At 42.9% G+C, this 24273-nt stretch overlaps 1 protein-coding gene and 1 non-coding gene across 3 annotated transcripts in view; both read left to right on the forward strand.

The window, feature by feature from the left end:
* Nfx1 (nuclear transcription factor, X-box binding 1) overlaps positions 1-24273 on the forward strand; it is a 69974-nt gene that overhangs the window by 24134 nt on the left and 21567 nt on the right. For both annotated transcript variants that reach the window (XM_028884046.2, XM_028884048.2), the window contains exons 9-15: positions 41-258; positions 7300-7397; positions 10530-10560; positions 14150-14229; positions 17361-17469; positions 17959-18078; positions 22436-22515. In XM_028884046.2, the coding sequence (XP_028739879.1) occupies positions 41-258; positions 7300-7397; positions 10530-10560; positions 14150-14229; positions 17361-17469; positions 17959-18078; positions 22436-22515 (736 nt within the window). The remainder of the gene's footprint in view (positions 1-40; positions 259-7299; positions 7398-10529; positions 10561-14149; positions 14230-17360; positions 17470-17958; positions 18079-22435; positions 22516-24273) is intronic.
* On the forward strand, positions 16530-16651 carry LOC114703295. The gene has a single exon (XR_003736116.1).

The raw sequence follows: 24273 nt of genomic DNA on the forward strand, positions 1-24273 counted from the left end.
TATGAACAGCGATGCCATTGTCTGTTGTTCTTCTTAAAAGGGACTTGAAATGTGGGAACCATACCTGTTCTCAAGTGTGCCACCCGCAGCCCTGCCAGCCTTGCCCACGGCTCCCCCATTTGGTGCGGTGTTGCCCTTGTGGCCAAACACCTCTCAGCCAGTTGCTGGATCTTGGAAGTAATGGTCGGAAAACATGCATGGATCCTGTTCCTTCGTGTGGAAAAGTGTGTGGCAAACCCTTGTCCTGTGGTTCCTCAGGTAACATAAAATTCGTTTTTAAAATATTTCTTTGGGGGCTGAAGAAACGGCCTAGTGATTAAGAGGACTCGTTGCTCATCTAGAGGACCCAAGTGAGATTCTCAGCACCCACAAGGTGGCTCACAATCGGTTGTCTGTAACACCAGTTCCAGGGGATCTTCGGGCCTACGTGAATACAGGCAGGGCCCACAGGTGGTGCACACACACACATAAAGGCAAAATGTCCATACACATAAAATACAAATTAAGAAGACTTGGGTTTTTTTTTAATGAATATAAATGTTTAACTGCAATGATGCTTTCACCAAGTAGTAAATGCTACTCTTAAGAGCAGAGGCTCTTATAATGATCAAATTTGGATCAGTGCTTTGTTTTCTTTCGTACTCAAAGTACACTTGTGAAAATATAGATTTCCCAAGGGATTTCTCCAACTTTATTGACAACATCATCAGTTCTCTTAGCGCCTACTTTAGTACAAACACTATATATACTTTTACTGATCCAGCATTCCACAAGTGTTTAAATGTCATCTTTTGTAATAGGAACATGCTAACATGTCTATGGATGGGATAGTTAGAACCTGAATTTCTAAATGTGACAAAATCTCAGCCAGTTAAAGCATCAAAAGAACGCCTCTAGCTAAGCCTCCTGGATAGCTGAGGATGACACCTCTTGAGCTCCGTTTTGGGGTGAATGCTTTTCCAAACTTCTCCTTTAAGACAGGGTCTTACTGTGCAGCCCTAGCAAGCCTGGTACTGTGGAGCTCAGCCTGGCATCAAATTGGTGGCTAGCTTCCTAACTCAGTCTAACTCAGTCTCTCCAGGGCTGGGATGACTGATATATGAGCCACCATACCCAGATTGTATTATCTTTTTTTGATTTTCCCAGACGACAGGGTTTCTCTGTGTAATAGTCCTATCTGTCCTAGATATTGCTTTGTAGACCAGGTTGGCCTCAAACTCACAGAGATCTGCCTGCCTCTGCCTCCCAAGTGCTAGAATTAAAGATGTGTGCTGCTGCCGCCGCCGCCGCCGCCACCACCACCCTGCTCATATTATCTTTCAAGAAACCAGTAACTGGAGATAATTTCTTGCCCCTTGCTGACTGAGTACTCATCTTCTGTGGCCTGTTACGCTGACTGTAGTGATGACCTTGGCCCCCGAGGTTTGTCAGGCTGTTTGCTCTACACCTGTGTGCAGTTTGGATTGTTCGTGTGCCTTCTGGGGCTTTGTGTCGTTTATCTCTTGTTAATATTTTTAGTGGCTGCCTTCTGGTCTCTAATGGTGCCTTGCTTCTTCCTCTTTGGTGACTTTTGGTTATTTGGATATAGAAATTAGAAGATTTCATTGGAATTAGATATAATACTGGGTTTTGTTTGTTTGGGGGTTGTTTGTTGTACTGCTCTATTTTCTGAGACAGGATCTTGTATGTAGCTCTGGTTGGCTTGGGATTCACTATGTAGCCCACCCAGCCTCTGTTGCTCTGTCAGCCAGTGGTGGAATGGCGGACATGTTTTTGAGTGTGACTTGGTCTTTGAGGCATGTACAGATGTGGTTTTGCTGTTACTTGGTGTCTTTATTGAGTGAGCGTTGAAAGGCATGACTTTAGAAAAAGAAAGGTAGACAACTGAGAGTAAGGAAGAACCCACTAACTAATCATGCATCTTTTTAGGAAAAGGTAGACAGGCTTAGTTTAGTTTGTTTCATTTTAGTAAAAAGAGGTTTTTTTTTTTAGTGCCAGCAGAAGTCAGTGGAGTATTTAATGCTTTTTCACTGTCTGACTTTAAATTATATATAGAAATGTGCTCCGTATTCTACTTTATTTATTGTTATGTTTAGAATTTTGGTTTGGTTTGGAGACAGTCTCATGTAGCCTAGGCTAGCCTTGAACTCTCTTTGTGTGTAAAATAGTCATCAGATTACTTCTAAATCCAGAAAGATGGTCAAATCTTGTGTTTTCTGGAAAGACATGATTTTGCTTGTGCAACAGTTTCACAAAACAGTGTCCAGAAGCCCTGTTGAGGCTCAGCTGTTCTGTTGGCACAGTTAGAAAAGGAACTGTGAGATGGGCAATGGAAGACTAGAACAGGAGAACGCAGGACCCTGTGGTGCTGGACCGTGGAGAGGGCCAGATGAGGGGCTTCCAAGGTAACTGCTGTGCTGCTGCGGATCTTTTAACCTGGGCTCAGTGTGTGACCCCGGCCCAGCTAAGCTAGCCTTCTACTACCGAGCTACATCTCCAGCCCCTAGCAGGCTGTATATTTATTTCCTTTGGTTTTAATTTTCACTTAATTTTTAAAAAACGGTTTTGAATGAAATGCAATATGTTCTCGTTAAAATTTTAAAACAATACGGAAATACATGGAAGAATATTGAGTTATTGTCCACTTCTTTCTGACTCCCACAAGTAGTCCTCTGGAGCTTTCTAGACAATCTCCCATGTGTTACATGCTTCTGATTTTCCCTAAATGCTATTGTACTGTGTTGAATTTAGCTTGCTGTTTGTAATTAAGAGTATCTGTGTGTGCCCGCAGATGTGGAGGTCAGAGGTCAACTTCAGTTGCCTTCCTCCGTCACTCTCCACTTTATTCTTGAGACGTGGGCTCTGCCGATGAACCTTGTTTTGGTTAGACTTTCTGGCTCAGCCTAGTTTTAGGCAGCTGTTGGGACCCCAGCTTAGGCCCCCATTCTTGGACAGCAGACGCTTCACCCACTGAGCGTCTCCCCAGCCTAGTAAGTTTGCAGATATTATTTTTGGTCAGTATTTAAAGATTTTTTTTGGAAACTTAAATTCTTTTTAGAAATACCTAATCTTTTAAGTTGATGTTGTGGTATATGCTTGTGGAGTTCAAGGGCCAGCTTAAGCTACATGAGACATGTCTCAAGAAAAAAAAGAAAGATGTGGTAACCCACACCTGCAGTCCCAGCACTGGGAGGTAAAACCTAAGGACCTTACGAGATAGCAACTGCTCCAGTTCAGAGCCATTTCTAGCCAGTTCACTAGGAAAGAACCAGGGAAAGAGGTGTCTAAAAGGAGCCTTTTTGAAGTCAGGACAAATCTCAAAGACTGTCTTCCTGACCACATTTAATAGGATCAAACTGCTGATCAATCTATGCCTCCGGGTATAGTTTAAAAAAAAAAAAAAAAATGGATTAATGGAGTCTTAGGCCTGAATGTTGTCCAAACAAGGCACACCATTTACCCAGACCATCCTAATTGGTTTATCTCAAGGAAAGAGGAAGTTAGAAAAAATACCTGCTGTCATCTTGGGCAAATGTGTGCTTCCAAGGCTTTGCTGCCCAAAGAACACCAGTAACTTCCTACTGTAAGGGAAGTAGATGGCTTTGAAGTAGTCTGACCGCATCACAAAATAAATCACAACCTCAAATGCTGTAGAGCTAGATATATCGTCACCTGCCTTTAATCCCAACTCTCACTCAGGAGACAAAGGCAGGCAAGTTGTGAGCACTAGAGGCCAGCCTAGCTGGTCTACTTACAGAGTTCCAGGCCAAGCGGTGGCTCAGTGACTAAGAACACTTGTTCTTGCAGAGGACTGAGTTTTGATTCCTAGCACCCACATGATGGTCATGGTGGCTCCCTACCATCCACAGCTCCAATTCCAGGGGAGTCAGTCCTTCAAGGGCACCAAGCACACACATGGTACACGTATGTATATGCAGGCAAAACACTCACACATAAGATGAGTAAAAAATTAAAGCATTCCAGGCAGCCAAGAAAACATAATGAGGCAATGTATCAAAAAAAAAAAAGCCGTAGCCTTTCAGTGCAGCCGGGTGGTGGTGGCACACAACTTCAATCCCAGCGCTGAGGAGGCAGAGGCAGGGGATCTATGAGTTTAAGGCCAGCCTGGTCTAAAGAATGAGTTCCAGGCCAGCCAGGGCTACACGGAGAGAAATCTTTTTTTGGGGGGGTGGAATCTCAGTTCAGCGGGTAAAGGCACTTATCGCCAGAACCCACACATGGTGGAAGGAGAAAACTGATCACCACAGATTGTCTTCTGACCTCGACATGAGTGCCATGGCGCTCGCAGCACACAAGATAAATAAATACTCTTTTGTTTGGTTTAGTTTTTAAGCTATGTAACAGGGAAGCTTTTGAAGCAATCTACAGTTGCTGTACTAGTAGCTAACTGATGTTCAGAAAAGCAAAGCAAGGAAAGAAAGCAGGAACAGAAACTGCCTGTGAGAGCACCAGACGTGAGAGTTAGGACATTTGAGTGTGCTCGTTAAACCAAAGGAAACCAGGTTACACGGGGAAAAGAAGGCAGAAGGCAGAGTCACATCAAACAGAATGTCGGTCAAGAAAAGGAGCTGCAGCCAGGCATGGGACAGTGCGCCTGAAGTCCCAGCACTTGGGAAGTAGAAGGGAGAGTTAGGAGTTTATCTTCAGCCAGCCTAAGATATAGGAGAGAGAGAACCTACAAAACACAAATGTCTGGAGTAATGGTGCTTGCATTCAGGAGACTAAGACAGGAGGATCTTCAGGTAGAGGCCATTCTAAGGGGCTGTGTATTGAGACTGCTTTAGAAACAACAAGAAAGAATCAAATGGAAATTCTGCAGTTGAAACGTTTGACAACAGAGTTCATTAAAGATACTCAACAATTGATTTGTTCTAACAGCAGAATGGCCAATAGGACTAGGGGAATAGCTCAGTGAAGTGCTTACCTAGCATATACATTAGACCCTGCTTTCAGTCCCAAGTAATAGAGAGAGAAGGGGAGAGGAGAACTGGAGTGTGACTCAGGTGCTAAGGTGCTTGCCTAACTTGCTGAAAGCCATCATTTTGATCCCCAGCACTTCATAAAACTTTATGTGGAGTGCATGGTTGTAATTCCAGCACCAGGAGATGGAGACAGGAGGATTGGGGGTTCCAAGCCGTGTTTGATTACGTAATGAATTTAAAGCCTGTTGATCATGGTCCTTGGGGATTGGAGACAAGAGAATCAGAAGTTCAGCATTAGTCTCAGCTGCATAGCAAGTCTGAGGTAATTCTGGGATACTCGGAACCTTATGTTAGAAAGAAACGAGCAAGGACAGGAGAATATAAAGAAAAGAGAACTGAACAGAGCCTCATGGAAACGTGGGACACCTTTAAACACATTAGTATTCCTAGAGTGGGACTGAGGAAGGTTGGAAGGAAAAGAAAAATGCTTGAGTAATGTATGAAAACGTTCACAGTTATTGGAAAACATTATACATCAAGAACGTCCTCCATGCAAAGAAATTCCCACCCAGACATGTAATAAAAATACTGCAATTCAAAGACAAGGAGACAGTTTTCAAAAGCAACAGGAGAAAAATAGGTCATGAGATACGAAAGAACTCCTTCCTGAAGATTACTTCTGAGTTTCTCATCAGAAGAAATTCAGAGAACATCACAAGCAGGTAACACTGTCAAAGTGCTAAAAGAAAGAGAAGGAACACTCTAACCTAGACTCTGACATGGAGCAAAACAATCTTTTGAAAGTGATATAAGCAAAACCTAAGGACTCATTACAATAAATAGTAAAAGTAATTCTGCAGGCTAAAAGCAAGTAAACACAAATGGAAATTCAAATCTACTCCCCCCAAAAAAAAAATAGAGTACTAGAAAGTAATTATAAAAGATAGTATAAGTTTCCGGCCGCCCCCCCCTTGGGCTGCTAGCATGAGTGAAGCTGTGAGTTCAATCCTCAGCACCACACAAACCATGTATGGTGGCACATATCTGTAATCCCAGCACTTGAGAAGTAGAGGCAGAAATTTGCGGTTCAAAGTTATCCAAAATTGCATAGTATTTTTTCAGGCCAGCATGGACTACGTGAGACCATGTCTTCAAAAACAAACAAACCAACAAGCAAACAGTTGAGTTGATTTTAGAAGGAACTGTTGATAGGAATGGTGAGATGGCCCGATGTTTAAAGTACTGCTGCCCAGACGAGTGACTTGATTCAGTCCCTGGGCCCCACGTGGTGGAAGGAGAGAACTGACTCCTACAAGTTGTCCTCTGACCTCCACCATGGCCAAAAGAAATGGGGGTACATGCGGTACATGCCTTTACTTCCAGCCCTCGGGAAGCAGGGGCAGGCAGGTCTCTGGGTTCAAGACCAACTAGGTCTGTACATACACTGTGGCATGTGTGTACATCGCACACAATAAATAATAAATATAAATTAATTGGTTTCTTTTGAGACAAGATCTCACTCTGTAGCTCTGACTACCTCAGAATTCACTCTCTGACCAGGCTAGCCTCAAACTGCCTGCCTCTACCTTTGTGAGTGGTGGGATTAAAGGTGTGTGTCACTACAACTGGCTTGAATATAAATAAAGTGGAATTTTAAAAAATGAACATGAGAGAGAGAGACACTAACTTGGACTGCGAATATATCAGCACTGTAAACATGAAAGCAACCGTGGTTAACTTCCCATGAGCCTCTGAAAAAGGACTTGTCCTGGGCCTGGTATGGTGGCACACAACTGTAATCCCAGCACTCAGGCCAAGAGGCAGGAGGATTGAGAGTTTGAGGCCATCTGGGCTACATAGTACCCTGTCTCAAGAAAGGAAAAAACAAAAAAGTTGACCCTAAATTTAGTTAGCTATCAGGTGAATGTAGACTGTCCGTGTCTATACAGACAACAGTCTCAATTGATTGTGGCTTTAGAATTATCTATGATCTCCAGATAACTTTGAGATCCCAGAGCATTTCATCAAAGTCATGCGTGATTCAGTTCTAGGGAGATCTGAATCTAATATGAACACTTGGGACCTAAAGCAAAGGTCAGGAGATCTATGCTTTGCTTCAGTAAGCAGTGTTCATACCAAAACATATTCTAGTGACCGATGCTAGGCTCTCTCTGAAAGTGCCCAGCCTGGATGAAGAGAAGCCGAGGAAGAAGCACTGGCCACATCCTTCTTCCCTCAGCTCTATTTTTGGAGTTACTGGGAGTAGAGGTGAAAAAACAGTGTTGGTAGTGAGTCTGGAAGTATCACAATAAGTCACTGCAGTTTTCACTCCCAGCTCTCTCCCTTTTTATTGAAGATTTCATCCATACCTGTGAAAAGCTCTGCCATGAAGGAGACTGTGGACCATGCTCTCGCACATCAGTTATTTCCTGCAGATGCTCTTTCAGAACAAAGGTAAACCTTTAAAAATGTTAGAATCGCTGTCATCATTACCTTTTTACATGGTGAGTGTGGGCGAGGAAGAACCAAAGTAACCCCGTGTTACTCCAGTGTATGATTCACTGAAGTCCACCGACGTACACTGGCACATGTACCCACTATGCGCCATTTTTAGGATAGGGTAACCTTCAGGGTTGTGGCACCCACAGTTTAGAGGCAGTCATGGGTGAGGCAGTGCTACCCAGTACAGATGTGAAGAAAGGCACAGACTGCTGGGATTTAGCCAAGTGGGACTTGGACCCAGCCCACGGAACTCCTCACTGGAGAGTTTAGATAGCTGCTAAAGTGGCCAACAGGCTCGCTGAATTGTCATGTGAGCTGCAGGTCACTGGGCCCCAGGACCGCTCACAGCGCGGTAACTTGGTGATTCTTTGAATTCACTGGAAACTGTCACTGACATTGTTGCAGCTTTCCTTTTTCTTTCTTTCTTGTTTTTAAAGATTTGTTTGTTTTATGTGTATGAGTGCTCTATCTGTATGTACACCTGCATCCTGAAGACATCAGATCCTTCTATAGATGACTGTCAGCCACTATGTGGTTGCTGGAAATTGAAGTCATTGCTCTAACCACTGAGCTGTCTCTCTAGCCCAGTTGTTGCAGCTTTATTACCAGGAAAGGACACAGATTACAATTAGTCAGTAGAGGAAACGTAGGAGAGAATCCAAGAAAGGACCAGATGAAGCTTTTGTTTGTTGTTTGTCCTTCCCCGTGGAGTCGGGATAGCATTGCCTTCTCAGTAGCTGACAGTGCACAGAGAATACTCCAGCCAGGAAGGCTCATGCAAGCTTGTGTGTTCCGATGTTTATTGTCATACTGGTATGATTTACTAACCTATAAAGCCCGTCTTTCCAGAGTTCTGTGGATACTGTGTGCCCCTAAGACTATCCAGTGTGGCCAGCCTGCTTCTGTGTCCTATGCTTAGACTAGCCAGTTGACACAAACCATAGACAAATAATGGCATTTGACTACACAGTACCTCTTGAGAGTCAAGTACAGAAGTCAGAATTCAGTTTCTAATTTCAATCCTGGGTAGTCAGTCTGATTGGGATTTGGGCTACAAAGTGACATCTGAGCATTTTGGAGCTGGGCTTTAGTACCCGTTTCTGTCTCTAACTGGAAAAGGTATGCAGTCTTCCATGGCTGTCTTGGGATGGAGCCTTCTAAGTAATGAGCTGTCCTTCTCCTCTACCAGGAAGTCATTTCTGCGCTTATCAGAACTTCCTCTGAAGAGCATAGGTTGCAGTGGAGATAGACCTCAACAGTTGATTCCTTTTATTAAAGTAGCCAAGGTCCAACTGCTGATTCCCAAATAAGTTTGAAGATATAGTTAGCTTAATGGATAAGCTGCAGAATGAAAGGGAAAAATAAAAGAAAGAAAAGTAAATGTAATATAACTTAGTTTGTGTGAAGCTTATGAGGTATTTTTTCTGAAAGTCACAGCAGATGCAAATGTCGGTTTGCAGCATGATTTTATACTTTGTAAATGCCATATTAACTGTGAAGGAGTTGGGCGTGTAGCTTAGTGACAGAGTATGTTTTAGCATGTATGAAGCCTCTTCATTTAACCACATGGATTTTTCTTTTTCTTTTCTTTTCTTTTTTTTTTTTGAGTGTGTGTGTTTTGTTTTTTTAAGATAGGGTTTCTGGCTGTTCTGGAACTTGCTTTGTAGACTAGGCTGGCCTCAAATTCAGAGATTTGCCTACCTCTGCCTCCCCAGTGCTAGGATTAAAGTCATATACTTACTGCCATGCCTGGCTACATGAATTTTTCACAAAATGTTTCTTATAATGGGATGAAAGCAAATTTTGGGGATGTTATTTTGTTTCTTTTCTTTTTATTGGTTTGAACTTGGTTCTTTTGAGACAGGGTCTCAATTTGTAGCCCACTCTGTACCTCTCTGTACCACCCAGGCTAGCCATGAAGTCAAGGCTGTCTTCTTGCCTCAGCCTCCAGAGGCTGAGATTATAGGCATGCACTTCAGTTTTATATACCACTTCACATCTATTTGCAGCTCCAATAGCCAGTTTTGTAAGTCAGAGCCATTTTTACAAAATGAGCCCAGTACAGATGCAGCTCCTAGGCAGCGGGCACCTTCCACCTCCTGAACTGATGCAGTCCCCATCCATCAGCCTTACCACACATGTTCCACTTGGACATGCCGCAACAGATGGCATGTGGTAAGCCTCTGGGGGTCCTCTCGTAGAGTTGAAACCACAGTAATAGTGTTTTCTTGGTTATGTATTTTCAGAGGCATGTTAGTTGTTTGCCCTTATGTTAAATGATGGCAGATTATTACCTGTTTTCAATATTTGTCTTTGTTGTTTTGTTTTTTGAGACAGGGTTTCTCAATGTATCCCTGGCTGGCTATCCCAGAACTGGCTCTGTAGTTCAGCCTCAAACTCAGAGATCCACCTGCCACTGCCTCCTGAATGCTGGGACTAAAAGTGTATGCCACCACCACCCAGCTCTTATTTTTAATTTTTAAAAATGAATTTTTTTATTATTTTTTATTTATTTATTTTTGTTTTGTTTTTTTGAGACAGGGTTTCTTTGTGTAGCTTTGTGCCTTTCTTGGAAGTCACTTTGTAGACCAGGCTGGCCTCGAACTCACAGAGATCCACTTGCTTCTGCCTCCCTAGTGCTGGGACTATGTCTCACTATGTTGCCTGGCTATCCTGAAATTGGCTGTCCTGACCATACTTTCCGAGTGCTGGGATCACAGATGTGTACCAGCATGCCTATCTTGGATTCTCCATTCTTATATCTTCTTTTTATGGATTTTGCTGTTTGTGCCCTGGTCAGGCAATTATTTCTCTTCAGTTTGATACCTTTAGCCACCCCTTTCTTTTCAGACTTCATGATTCCTAATCGGCTCTGAGTGTTAAGACCAAACCACAAAGATTGTTGGAATCGTATTGCATGAAAAGTCAGGCAATTAGGGGTCCTATTGTTGTGAAGCCCACTGCCATGACTGGGCTAGCTCCAGGCTGGAGATGGTGAATAGCAGTGTTATATGTTGTATTCTTCTGCGGGGATCATCTTAATTACTCCTAAAGTAGCTGTTGTTTCTTTTCCTTTTTCTGTAGGAGCTTCCATGTACCAGTCTTAAGAGTGAAGGTATGGACTGTAATGGGTCACAAGAGACTTTCTGGAATGAAGATAATGCCCTCTGTGTTCACAAAATAATGAGTTATGTGTTTGTCAAAATTCAATGGAGAAACCTTGAAGATTTGTCTGTTACATTTGTAACTTTTACGGTAAAAGGGGAAAATCAGACATTGAATTCTAGTTAGTAGATTTCTTAAAAAAAAAAAAAAAAAAAGCTAAGCTAAATACATTCATGTCTACTGCTTACTTTGAAATACTTTTTAAAAATTAATTGAAGCCAGGTGTGGTGGTATATGCCTGTAGTCCAGCATTCTGAGAATTTGAAACCTGTCTGAGCCTATTAACATAGCGAGTTCAGGCCCCCCTGCATCATAGCCCTGTATAGTCTCCTATATTGAAATAAAAATGAGGCTGAGCTGTCTCAGCTGGCAAAGCCACACAAGCCTGGTGACCTGAGTTTAATCCTAGAGCCCACATGAGCCAGATGTGGTATAATTCCAGCATTCCTACTGCAAGATGGGAAGCCGAGACCAGAGAGTGGGTCAGACACTCATGGACCAGCTGGTCTGGAGTGTGTCTTAAAGCTACAGAAACTCAGGTTTTCTTTAGCCTTTGATCCTGATTGCCCACTCTATACCTTTCTGTCTTGAAAGCATCGTGGAGTCTTGTCTAAGTCACCCTAAAACTCATTTTAGATGACGGTATGCACAAAGTGGAAGCTTTTGTTCTGGTTAGAAGGAGAGCAGTGTTGATGAGGATGGTTCTGAAAGTAACAACAGAGAAGTCAAATCATGAGTTATACGATGTATAATCTCTTCTTGGTTTATATTAGTTAGCTTTTTTTTTGAAGGTTGACATTTTTATGGCTGAATAATATTCCATTACACACACACACACACACACACACACACACACACACACACACACACACTGCTTTTTATTTATCCATGCATTAGCTGATATCTATTTAGGTGATTTCGACTTTTTGGCTACTGGGAATAATGAATGCCATTATAAAATTACGCATTAGTTTGTTTTTTTATTTTTAGATGGGGTTTTCATGCTCAGGCTGGCCTCTAATTCACTGTATAATTGAGTGACCTCCTGAATGCTGGCATTATAGGCATGCACCATTATGCCCAGATTTTTTTTTATTTTTATTTTCTGTACACTGGTGTTTTGCCTGCATGTATGTCTGTGTGAGGGTGTCAAATCCCCTAGAGCTAGAGCTCTAGACAGCTGTGAGCTGCCATGAGGGTACTGAGAATTGAATCCAGGTCCTCTGGAAGAGCAGACTGTGCTCCTAACCACTGAACCATCTCTACCGTCATGATTTTTTTTTTTTTTTTTTTTTTTTTTTAAAGACAGGGCTTTTCTGTGTAATGCTGGCTGTTCTGGAACTTGCTCTGTAGACCAGGCTGGCCTCAAACTCAGGGATCAACCTGTTTCTGCCTTCAGAGTGCTGGAATTAAAGGTGTGCACCACTAGGGGCTGGAGACATGGCTCAGCGGTTAAGAATACCAACTGCTCTTCCAGAGGTCCTGAGTTTAATTCCCAGCATCCACATGGTGGCTCACAACATCTATAATGAGATCTGGCACCCTCTTCTGTGTACATAATAAATAAATAAATCTTTAAATAAAAAAATTTTTAAAAAAGGGGTGTGCATCACCACATCAAGCTGTGTGCACAGTTTTCAAGCAAGTTTTTGCTTAAATAACTTTTTTTTTTTAGATTTATTTTATTTATTATATATAGTGTTCCGTTTGCACATTGCCTGCATGCCAGAAGAGGGCATCAGATCTCGTTATAGATGGTTGTGAGACTCCATATGGTTACTAGGAGAACTCAGAATCTCTGGAAGAGCGATCAGTGCTCCTAACCTCTGAGCTATCTCTCCAGCCCCATAATAATTTGTTTATTTTATTTTGTGTGCATTGGTATTTTTGCCTGCATGTCTGTGTTAGGGTATCAGATCCTTTGGAACTGGAGTTACAGACTGTTGTGAGCTGCCATGTGGGGTCTGGGAATTGAACCCAGGTCCTCTAGAAAGGCAGTCAGTGATCTTAACCATTGAGCCATCTCTTCAGCCCCTAAATAACTTAAACTTTTGGATTTTATTTATTTTGAGACAGGGTCTCACTCTGTAGCCCAGGCTAGCCTTAGACTTGTGCTGCCTATACCTTCTGGGTACTGGGATTACAGATGTGCACCACCACACTTGGTTTATGAAGTTCTAGCCCAACCAGGGCTACACAGTGACCAAAAAAAAAAAAAATTATAGCTGTCATAATGTAAAATGGGTGGGGTTCTGATTTTCTTTTTTTTTTTTGGTTTTTTCGAGACAGGGTTTCTCTGTGTAGCTTTGCACCTTTCCTGGAGCTCACTCTGTAGACCAGGCTGGCCTCGAACTCATAGAGATCCACCTGGCTTTGCCTCCCGAGTGCTGGGATTAAAGGCGTGCACCACCACCGCCCGGCCTGATTTTCTTTTTCTTAATGGCTAGTGATGTTATACACCTTATGTTCTTATGGCCATTTGTGTGTCTTCTGGGGGGAAAGATCTCTCCTAGTCATTTGGGTTCTTGGTCCTTCTATATCTGGATCTTAGATGCTGTGAGGTGTGTAATGTGAAAATAGGTTTCTGTTTTGTGAGGTGTTGCCATTTCTTCTCTTTATGGCGTCCTTCAATTTCATGCACAAAAGTGTTTTGTCTTGTTGAGTCCAATTTATGTTTTCTGCCTTTTGTGTATGCCTTAGGTGTCCTGGCCTTGTTTTGTTGTTGTTGTTTTTGGTTTTTTTTTTGGTTTTTCGAGACAGGGTTTCTCTGTGTAGCTTTGCCTTTCTGGAGCTCACTTGGTAGCCAGCTGCTCGAACTCACAAGATCGTGCTCTGCTCCGAGTGTGGATTAAGGCGTGCGCCACAACCGCCCGGCCTGTTTTTGGTTTTTGAGACAGGGTTTTTCTGTGTAGTTTTGGTGCCTGTCCTGGATCTCACTCTGTAGCCCAGGCTGGCCTCGAACTCACAGAGATCCGCCTGCCTCTGCCTCCCGAGTGCTGGGATTAAAGGCGTGCGCCACCACCGCCCGGCTTTTTTTTTTTTTTTTTTTTTTTTTTTTTGGCGGGGCTTGAACTCAGGGCCTCACACATTCTAGAAAAGTGCTGTAACACTGAGCTAACCAGTTCTCTAGTTACTTTAGAAAGTATATATAAAACATGGAATTACCCTCCATCTTTTCTTTTGTGTGTGATGCTAGGGATCATTTGGACCTTCAACAGGCTCCATAGGCACCTTACCACCGAGTGAATCTCTAGAGCTCATTTGAATTTTTGTTAGATACGTATGTACTCCATCTACGAAGAATAATTACACCTTTTCTCTGCATCCTTACCCATATCATGTATTAATCAGCTTTGGGTTTTTTTTGGTTTTTTGGGTTTTTTTTTGACAAGTGAAAATAGTATTTTTAAAGCATTTTCATCAGTAATTTATGTACAGTAGTACAGTTGTGTTTCTTCAGCCTGTAATCACTCATAGATCTATTGAATGAATGTTCACATCTTTGTATGTTTATTTTTTTCTTCAATTGGCTGTAACAGATGCTACATTTATGTGTGACAAGCGGTGTAACAAGAAACGATTGTGTGGACGGCACAAATGTAACGAGATATGCTGTGTGGTAAGTGGACTTAGCAGTTGTTGGTGTCATCTGATTCCATTCCTCTGGAATCCTCCGCACTCTGGAATGTGACCCACATTTAGCAACCAACAGGAGGGGCCACTAAACAGCAGTCAGACCTCTCCTAGTCCCCCACGCGCACTCAGCAGACACAGCCTAAGGCTTTTAGTAGCATCCGCTGGCACAGAGGAGGAAGAGGACTTGGAGAAGGCCTTCGACCCCAGTTCTAAGAAGCTTTATTTATTCTTTCTTTCTGAGATTTTCTTTTTCTTTTTTTTAGTTTTGTGGGTGTGAGTCTGTGTTGGTCAGTATGGCGTAAGTACACATGAATGCAGGTGCCTGCAGAAGGTAGAGGTGTCAGGCCCCTCTGGAACTGAATTACAGGCACGTGGAAGCCGCCTGACGTGGAAGCCGAGGACCAAGCATGGACCTCTGCAAAGCCAGCTCCCAAAACAACTGTAGAGTGGTCCTTTGGGATGACTAGCCTAGAACTTGCCTTGTAGAACAGGCTGGCCTAGAACTTGCCTTGTAGAAGACCAGACTAATTTGAATTGCCTTGTAGAACAGGCTGGCCTAGAACTTAGGGTGGATTCTCCTGCCTCTCTGTCTTCCTAGTGCTGAGATTACTAGTGTAAAGACACCATGCCTGGCTGACTATGGCACTTTTTAAAGGCACAAGTTTCATTTATTTAAAACAATTGTTTCTGTAGAATTAATGTTGGACCACTACCTGACATTGGTATTGTGTTATCTATATGTGTATACATATATATGTAATGAGATGCTGTATGATACATATAATAATATAAATAAGGCAACATGTATGTATATGTACATGGTTATATATATATATGTATATATATATACATACAAACAAGGCAGAATAATAACAATAACAAGGTAGTGTAAATATATATTTGTATATATATTTATATATTCATGTATATATATTCATGTCTATGTATAGATGCATACAAACTTTAGTGTTCTTTTTTTTTTTTTTTTTAAATGGTCTCACTATGTAACCCTAGCTAGCCTGGAACTTATTATATAGATGAGTATACCAGGCTGGCCTTTAATTCACAGATCTGCCTACCTCTGCTTCTGCCACCAAAGTGCTGGTATTAAAAGCATGTACCATGACACCTGGTACAACAATCTTTAAAAATTTATATTTTGAAAAAAAATTATATTTTACAGCAGTGGATATCGTTAAATTAGTAAAGTACTTGCCTCACAGGCATGAGTATGAGTGTTAGAGCTCTGGAGGGAGAGGTATCCTGACTTGCTGGGAAGTCGGGCTATACCTGAAGCTGGGGTACAGTGGGGCATGGGCTTCCCAAAGGATGTAGCAGTCCTGCTCCTCTCCTGGAGAGAGCCATTACAGCTGAGCTTTGCTCTGCACCCCCTTAAGACTTCCCAGCAGGGCTCTGCTTCTTCTCTCTGGCCCAAGATGTTTCTTCTGCTTCACTCTGCTAAAGGGTTTACCTTTGCAGAAATGTAGCAATCTCCTCCAGCTCCATGAAAAGTTGTTACTTTGTCTGCTCAGCCTTGCTCAGCCCCCTAAGGGAATGTCTCAGCAAGGTTTTTTTTTTTTTTTTTTTTTTTTTTTTTTGTTTTTCGAGACAGGTTTCTCTGTGTACTTTGCGCCTTTCTGATCTCACTTGTACCAGGCTGCCTCGAACTCACAGATCCGCCTGCTCTGCCTCCCGAGTGCTGGGATTAAAGGCGTGCGCCACCACCACCCGGCTCAGCAAGGTTTTTATCCCGCCCCGCCTCCCCCAGTACCCTAAGGGAAAGTCTCAGCAAGGTCTTTTGTTCAGCACTGGCGAATGGAGATCTTCACCCAAGACTTTTAAGAAAGAGATTTATTTGGGAAGGAGGAGTCCAGGAGAGTGGCTGCCTCTGCCAGAGTGTGAAAGGACAATCCATAGTTCAACAGGCTGGGGAGCTTATATCGGGCTTGGATAGGAGGATTGTGGATTGGTTTTTTCAGAGTTGCACTGATAGGGGCAGAGTTGGCTCTGTGTTTCTTTCACTGCCCTTTTTAGCTTTTTGGCTCTAATTTTAGGGCCTGGGCGTATTTCTTTCACTGGCTCTAGTTTTAGGGCCAAAGTATGTTTCTTGGGTTCTGGGTTCAGGGCTAAAGTGTTTCTTTCACAGGCTCAGGTCTCAGATCCAGGGTGGGTTTCCTTCATTAGCTCTGGTTTCAGGGCCAGGGTGGGTTTCTTTCACTGGCCCCTTTCCTTACAGTGAGGACTTGCGTTTGAACCCTTGCACACACTAAAAATGCTGGGCATGCTGGAGGACCAGGAAGGCTGAGTCTGAGGAAGCAAGACTTTGCTGACCCACCTCTTCTAGACAAGGGTGGAGAGCACAGCTCTTAGGAGAAAACCAGGACTGGCTGTACTACCCAGCATTCTCCACTGTCTTCCTAATTAACTTAACGTCTGTTGAAGAGAAGTGGGTATGCTTGTCCAACACTGTAAAAAAAAATTGCTGGCATGGTGATCTGTGCTTGGTTACCAGTGCTGGGAAATAGGCAGGAGAAACCCTGGAGCTTGATTACCAGTGCTGGGAAATAGGCAGGAGAAGCCCTGGAGCTTGATTACCAGTGCTGGGAAATAGGCAGGAGAAGCCCTGAAGCTTGCTGGCAAGCTGTTCTAGCCCATTGATGAACTCCAGGTTCATGAGGGACCTTATCTCAGAGGAGATGAGAGTGTTTTGGGAATGACGCCTGAGGCTGGCCTCTGGCCTCCAACCATTCCCACACCTGTGTGCATAACACACGTGTATGAAAAGCTTTGTCTTGACAAAGTGAACAGTGATGGTGTCGAGTGTTACACCAAGGTTGGTAAATCAATGTTTGGAAACCTAAAGCCTTTCTCTGATTATCAGAAAATTCAAACAAAAGCAGGGAGACAGTACAGGAGCTCACCACGCAATATTCAGCTACAATAAGTGTCTTCCTCATGACTAATCTTGTGTCTTTCCTATCTCCCCCTCCCCCTCCTTGATGGTTTTGAAGCCCTTCCCACAGTCCTTTAATTCATAAATGTGGACATCTTTGTCTTTATTTTGTTTGTAAAATGGAGGAAAAATCGTGAACTAATAGAAACTTCTCCTCTTAGGATAAGGAGCACAAGTGTCCTTTGATTTGTGGGAGGAAACTCCGTTGTGGCCTTCATCGGTGTGAAGAGCCTTGTCACCGAGGGAACTGTCAGACCTGCTGGCAAGCCAGTGAGTACTCGATGTATAGTTAGTTTCTGGAGCTGGGTGTGGTGGCCCATGTCTTTGTATTCAGCACTTGGAGGCAGAGGCCGGCAGATCTCTGTCAGTTTGAAGCTAGCCTGGTCCAAATAGTGAGTTCTAGGACTACATGTAGCCAGAGCTACATAGAGAAACCCTGACTCAAAAACAAAACAAAGTTTCTTGGCATAGTTTGAGCAATTGGTCTGCTTAGATTGATAAAAAATTTTTAACCTAAGCCTTACTATTTTAACCATGTTGAGACTTTTCGGTTATTCCTAGCCAAACATGGTAGTATGTATGTTCCTATAGTGACAGTATGGGGAAGAGCAGGGCAGAGGCAAGAGGATAGCAAGTGTGTGAGTTCAAAACCCTGCATTCAACCCCAGAACTCGGCGGGAGGCTACTTAACGACAAATTATTACATCCACGTGTATCCCAAACTCAGGAAAGTTTGTCTTGTTTCATCCATTCCCTCAGGTTTTGATGAATTAACCTGCCACTGTGGCGCCTCTGTGATCTACCCACCAGTTCCCTGTGGGACTAGGCCTCCTGAGTGTACCCAAACCTGTGCCAGAGTCCATGAATGTGACCATCCAGGTGAGTCCCATGTGTTGCCACACCTCACAGCTTATTCCTACCCAGTGGTTTAGAATGTGCTGTGTAGCTGTGCAGAGTACTCTGGCCATTCTGGGTTAACTGCCATTGCTCCCCTGCTTCTGTGAAGGTGTATCTTGTGTCTGTGACTTGACAACATGCACATTTCTTTAGACCTGTAGCTGTCAGGAACATCCCACAGTTTGGAAGAAACCCTAGCTTGTTGTCTTTCAGAGACTTCTCTTCCTTTGTTGCCTCTACTTTTGATACATATTCAAAACTGAACATTGTTTTCACAGAATTAAAAATAATTTAGTTAAAGCCAGTGAGCTAGCTCAGCAGGTGAAAGTGCTTACTCCCAAGCCTGGTGACCCGATGGTAGACAGACAACCAACTGCTGAAAGTCGTCCTCTGATCTCCATGCGCATGACATAACATGCACGCGCGCACACACACACACACAGCAAATAAATAAGTAAAAATAATAATAATAAAAAATCTTGTATTTGGTTTTTGTTAAAGATACAATATGTTGATTAAGTAAAATTAAATTATACAAAATTTAAGTCAGGCTTGAGAGATGGCTCAGTGGTTAAAACATTGGCTGCTCTTCCAGAGGACCCGGGTTCAATTCCCAGCACCCACATGGTAGTTCACAACTATCTAACTCCAGTTCCAGGAATCTGGCACCTTACACAGATGTACTTGCAGGCAAAACACCACATAAAAATAAAATAATTTAAAAAATGTTTAAGTCAAGGAGCTAGAAAGATGGCTCAGTGGTTAAGAGCACCATCTGCTCTTTATGGAGTCCTGAGTTCTGTTCCCCATAACCACCTGTGGCTAACAACCATCTCTAGTAGAATCTGATGCCTTCTTCTGACATAAAGCCATACATGCAGATAGAGCTCATATCCATGAAATAAGTAAATCTTTTTTAAAAGTTGGGTCAAAAGGTTGATATTAACTCACCTATGATAGCATTTTAAAAGGATTTATTTTAAGTGTGTGTGTGTGTGTGTGTGTGTGTGTGTGTGTGTGTGTGTGTGTGTACGCAGAAGCAGAAGCGGGTGTCAGACCCCTGGAGCTAAGAGTTACAGGAGTTGTGAGCTGTCTATTTGAGTCCTAAGAACTGAACTCTAGTCCACTGAGCCACATCTCTAGCCTTCCACATTCACCTTCTTAGAGTTATGTGTCTGTGCACCTATATGTCATACACATATATTATAGATATTTGCCTTTTTTCTTAGACTCAAAGTGAGGTTCAACTGAATGTAATGATTTTAAACTTGCTTATTTTTTGTTATTATCTTTTTTTTTTTAACAGTGTAGTTTGTTGGGCTGTTTTCAAAGGGATCGAGATAGTCTTAATTTGTAGCCAGCCTGACCTCTAGCTTGCCATGTCTTACCAGGCTGGCCTCAGATTCTTGAACCTTCTGCCTCAGTGTCCTGAGTGCTGAGGTTACAAACATACACCACCATATGTCAACAATGTAATACCAGTTTGTATTTTCTCACATACATATTTATTTTAAATTCTATTTGTATGTATATGTGCTCGTGAATATGCACGTGTGTACTAGAGTGGGCATACATGTGCCATAGCACACGTAGAGGTCAGAGGACAACCTGCAAGAAAAATCAGTCCTCTCCTACCATTTAGGTCCTGAGGATAAATTGCAGGCTGTTGGATTTGGTGACCAGCATCTTCATCCACTGAGCTACCTGCTCTCCGATATAGACTGTTGAATTTTATTTTTATGTGTGTGGGTGCTTTGCCTGTGCATGTTGTCTTTAGAATAGACACCAGTTGCATGCAGTGTCCACTAAAGAAGAGGGTATTGGATCCTTTGGAACTGGAGTTACACGTGGTTGTAAGCTGTCATGTAGATGTTGGGAATCAACAGTAATTTTCTTTAGGATTTATTTATTTATTATATACAGTGTTCTGCCTGTAGGCCAGAGAGAGCACCAGATCTCATTACAGATGGTTATGAGCCACCATGTGGTTGCTGGGAATTGAACTCAGGACCTCCAGAAGAACTTAAGTGCTCTTAACCCCTGGGCCTTCTCTCCAGCAACATTGATTTTTAAAATAGCGATAGAGTGACCTGGTACATCAGTGGTTCTCAATCTTCCTAATGCTTTGACCCTTTAATATAGTTCCTCACCATGGTTGGTGACCCTGACCATAAAATTACTTCTTTGTGACTTCATAACTGTAATTTTGCTACTATTATGAATTGTAATGTAAATATCTGTTTTCCAATGGTCTTAGGCAACCCCTCTGAAAGGGTCAGTTGACCCCCAAGAGTCGTAACCCATAGTTTGAGAACTGCTGTGTTGTGTGGATAGGCCTCTGTTTTTCTAGTCCCATTTTATGTTGCTGGATATTTAAGTTGTTTTTAGTTTTTCTCTGATAAACTATTATAGATACCAGGCCAAAAAACCACTTGACATCATATCACATCTTCCCTTTCTACCCAACCTAATTGCTAACTCTTGTCCCAGATCATATTAGATGCTACTCTGTGACAAGACTTCCTGGGGAGACACAAAACATAAATCCACTCCCCCAGATAGGGAGCCCACAACAGACCAAAGTATAGATACCACTGAAGTCCAACTTGGTGAACCAGCAAGTTTTATTGATGTTACTTACAGGAACAGAAATGACTCAGTGACAGCTGAATCAACATAGCCACCCCAGCACAAAAATTTGGGAACCTGGAACACTCTGCATAACCTTCAGGAAGCTCAACATATTGGAGAGTGTTTTTTCCAGGTGCCTCAGTTGCTCTAAGCTTCCTCCAGGCAGCTAGTCTGGTCTCAGGTCTTCTTTGCAGCTTGGCTTATCTGAGAGTGACTTTCTGCTGTCTTTATTATTTATTCTGAAAAGGAGGGAGGGACCAAGGGACCTAGTGAATCTGGTCAGTTTCAGGAACTTCCTGAAACTTTTTGGAGTTAGTTTACCCTCTGGCTTAAGGAGCTTCCCTCTAGGGTAGAATGTTTCAATCTCAGACAAACTGATACACAGCAGGTACATTGTTTGATTTATTAACCCCTGTGAAACAACTCAAGGCACCAGAGCTGATACCTACACTAAGTCTAGCTGTGTGATTTGAACTTTAGATGACCGGCTCTCAGTTTTTTAAGTTAATATAGTAAAACAGAACTAAGCAAATTGATCATGAAGTGGAAACACTTTCTTGGGAAACTTAGAATGATCTTCCCAGTCTGGTTTGTAAATTCCTTTCTTGTAGTCATACCAGCATGAAGTGTCCAGGCCAGTTCCCACCAGCTTGCAGGAATTACAGACAATGTCCAAATCCTGCTGGCTAGTATCCTTAGTAAGAACTTTAAAACTTATAAATTGTGGTGTCAGTCAGAGGGAACTTAGGAGAATGAAAAAAGTCCTCCCATTACTGGAGTCCTGTGTTCCTGAGAGAGAACAGTGGTCAAATACCTATACATGTAGCTGGGCCCAGTACCAAGCCAGCCAGCCTTGTGTCGGAGACCTAGAACACAAGAGGGAGTATAGGAAGCTCAGAATAGAGGACTTCCTTAATCACGGCACTGAAAGTAATCAGTAGAAGCATTTTAAATCATTACAAAATTTATTTTGTAAATGGATATTTTGCCTCCATAAATGTCTGTGCACTACTTGTATGTCTGGTGACTGGAGGCCAGAAGAAGACATCAGTCCCTGGAACCGAACTAACAAACGGTTGTGAGCCACCATGTGGGTGCGAGGAATTGTACCTGTGTCCTCTGGAAGCGCAGCCATTTTAAGTGTTGAGCTGTCTGTGCATCCCACAGCAGAAGCATCTGACACAGAATAGATGACAGGTGTCTGGACATTAGTTAGCTAAGAGTCAGACCAGGTGGCTGTCCCCTGGGCATCATGGGAAGGCTGACCTGTTTCTGGAATTGTCGTGCCTCTTCCCATCTCTTAACCTTTTCTCGCACTCCAGCCTTTCTTTTTTAAAAATGTGTGTGTGTGTGCGTGTGCGTGCGCATGTGCATGTCTGTGTGTATTTGCTGCATGTATGGATGCCAGCACAGGCAGGAAGAGGACATTCACTCCCCTAGTTACAGCCAGTTGTGAGCCACCAACGTGGTGCTGGGAACCAAAGCTGAGTCCTCTGGAAGAACAGCAAACTCTAACTGCTAAGCCATCCTCCTAGCCCCAGGTGTTCATTTCCAATACTCAGATACAAAGCCAGTACTTCCTGTGACCATTTAGAATAAGTCCAAACTCTAGGATTTGAAAGTCCGAAATCGCACACCATTTATAACACTTTTTTTATCCGTGACCTTATTTAGAAATATCTCTGAAGTTATTTTTCTGTTTTCGCAGTGTATCATTCTTGTCATAGTGAGGAGAAGTGTCCCCCTTGTACGTTCCTGACTCAGAAGTGGTGCATGGGCAAGCATGAGGTAAGTTTCCTCTGTCCTGTGCGTCCTTTGTTCCAGTCAGAAATGTATGCTTGATTGCTTAAACTCTGTTAGTCTCATTTCTCAAAATAAATACAGTCCAAGAAGCAGAAGCTTTCTCTTACCACCTTGCACTTTTACGTTAAAATTAGCATACAATAAAAACTTCCAGGGGCTGGCGAAATTGGCTCAGCTTAAAGACACCATAACAAACCTGACAACCTAAGTTTAATCCTTTTAACCTACGTAAAAGGTGGAAGGAGAAAATTGACTGCATAAAGCTGACCTCTGACCTTCACATGGATGTCATAGCACACTTGTATGCACACATACATACATGCACACACACAGTAATAGTAAAATAAATTTTTGAAATTTATTTTATTTCATGTGTATGAATGTTTTGCCTGCATGTATGTCTGCGTGCCATGTGTATGCCTGGTGTGCGTGGAGGCCAGAAGAGGGCGTCAGATCTCCTGGAACTGCAGTCACAGATGGGGTTGTAAGCTGCCATGTGGGTGCTGGGAATCAAACCTGGGTCCTCTAGAAGAGCAGCCAGTGCTCTTAACTGCTGAGCCATCTCTCTAACCCTGTTCTGTCATTTAAAATCTGGTTACAACCAAGAAATGCAGCTGAGTTGACCATGAGAGCACATGCTGGCTTTAAAGACACTGGGTTGCCCAGCACGGGCTAGCTAGTCACTGGCCAGGAGAAGTGGTTCCGTGACAGTGTCCAGAGCAGAGACAGCCTCTGCCAGCTGCCTCTCCTTAGGCTTTATGTAGCTTCTTATCCTCATTACTGGCCATACGGCCTCTACCACAAGAACACCTTCATTCTTAACCTATAAGCCACGTTTGGCTGATTGGTATAAACCCTTTTAAACATAGTTTTTAATTTTTTTTAAATTTAATCTTTTTTTTTAAATTTTTAATCATGTATGCGTATGCACATGACTATAGGTGCCCTCAGAGGTCAGAGACATTGAATCCCCTGGAGCTGGAGTTCCAGGTGGTTGTGAGCCCCTGACATGGGTGCTGGGCACTAACTCGGGTCTTCTGGAAGAGCAGTATGTGCTCTTAACTGCTGAACCATCTCCAGTCCCAGAACAAACTTTAAAGGGCATATTTGGGCCAGCAAGATGGCTTAGTGGGTAGGGGCACTTGCTGCCGAACCTCGTGACCTGAGTGTGCTTCCCAGAGCCCACGTGGTGAAAGGGAAGAGCCAACTCCACAAGTTATCCTCTGACTTCCATGTATGCGTGTGTGTGTGTGTGTGTGTGTGTGTGTGTGTGTGTACATGGGAGCTCGCACACACAGACAGTAAATAAATATCAAGGATAGATATAATCAAAATACAGTGTGTATGAAATTTCCTTTCCGGTTTCTTTGTTTTTCAAAACAGGGTCTCTCTGTGTAGCCTTGGCCATCCTGAAACTTGTTCTGTAAACCAGGCTAGCCCCACACTTAGAGATTCTCCTGCCTCTGCCTCCCAAATACATGTGATACCACCACCGGACTGTGTGTGAAATTCTTAAAGAATTTTAAGTATTATATAAATAAATAGAGGCTGGAGAGATGGTTCAGTTATTAGGAGCACTCGCTGCTCTTCCAGAGGACTTGGTTTCAGTTCCCAGCACCCACAGGGCAATTCACAACCATCTGTCACTCCAGTTCTAGGGAATCCTGTGCCCTCTTCTGACATGAGGGTGTAAGGTATGCATGCATACATACATGCAGGCAAAAGACTTATACAAGCAAGCAA

Source organism: Peromyscus leucopus, chromosome 2 (genome assembly GCF_004664715.2).
Source record: "Peromyscus leucopus breed LL Stock chromosome 2, UCI_PerLeu_2.1, whole genome shotgun sequence".
Taxonomy (NCBI): Eukaryota; Metazoa; Chordata; class Mammalia; order Rodentia; family Cricetidae; genus Peromyscus; species Peromyscus leucopus.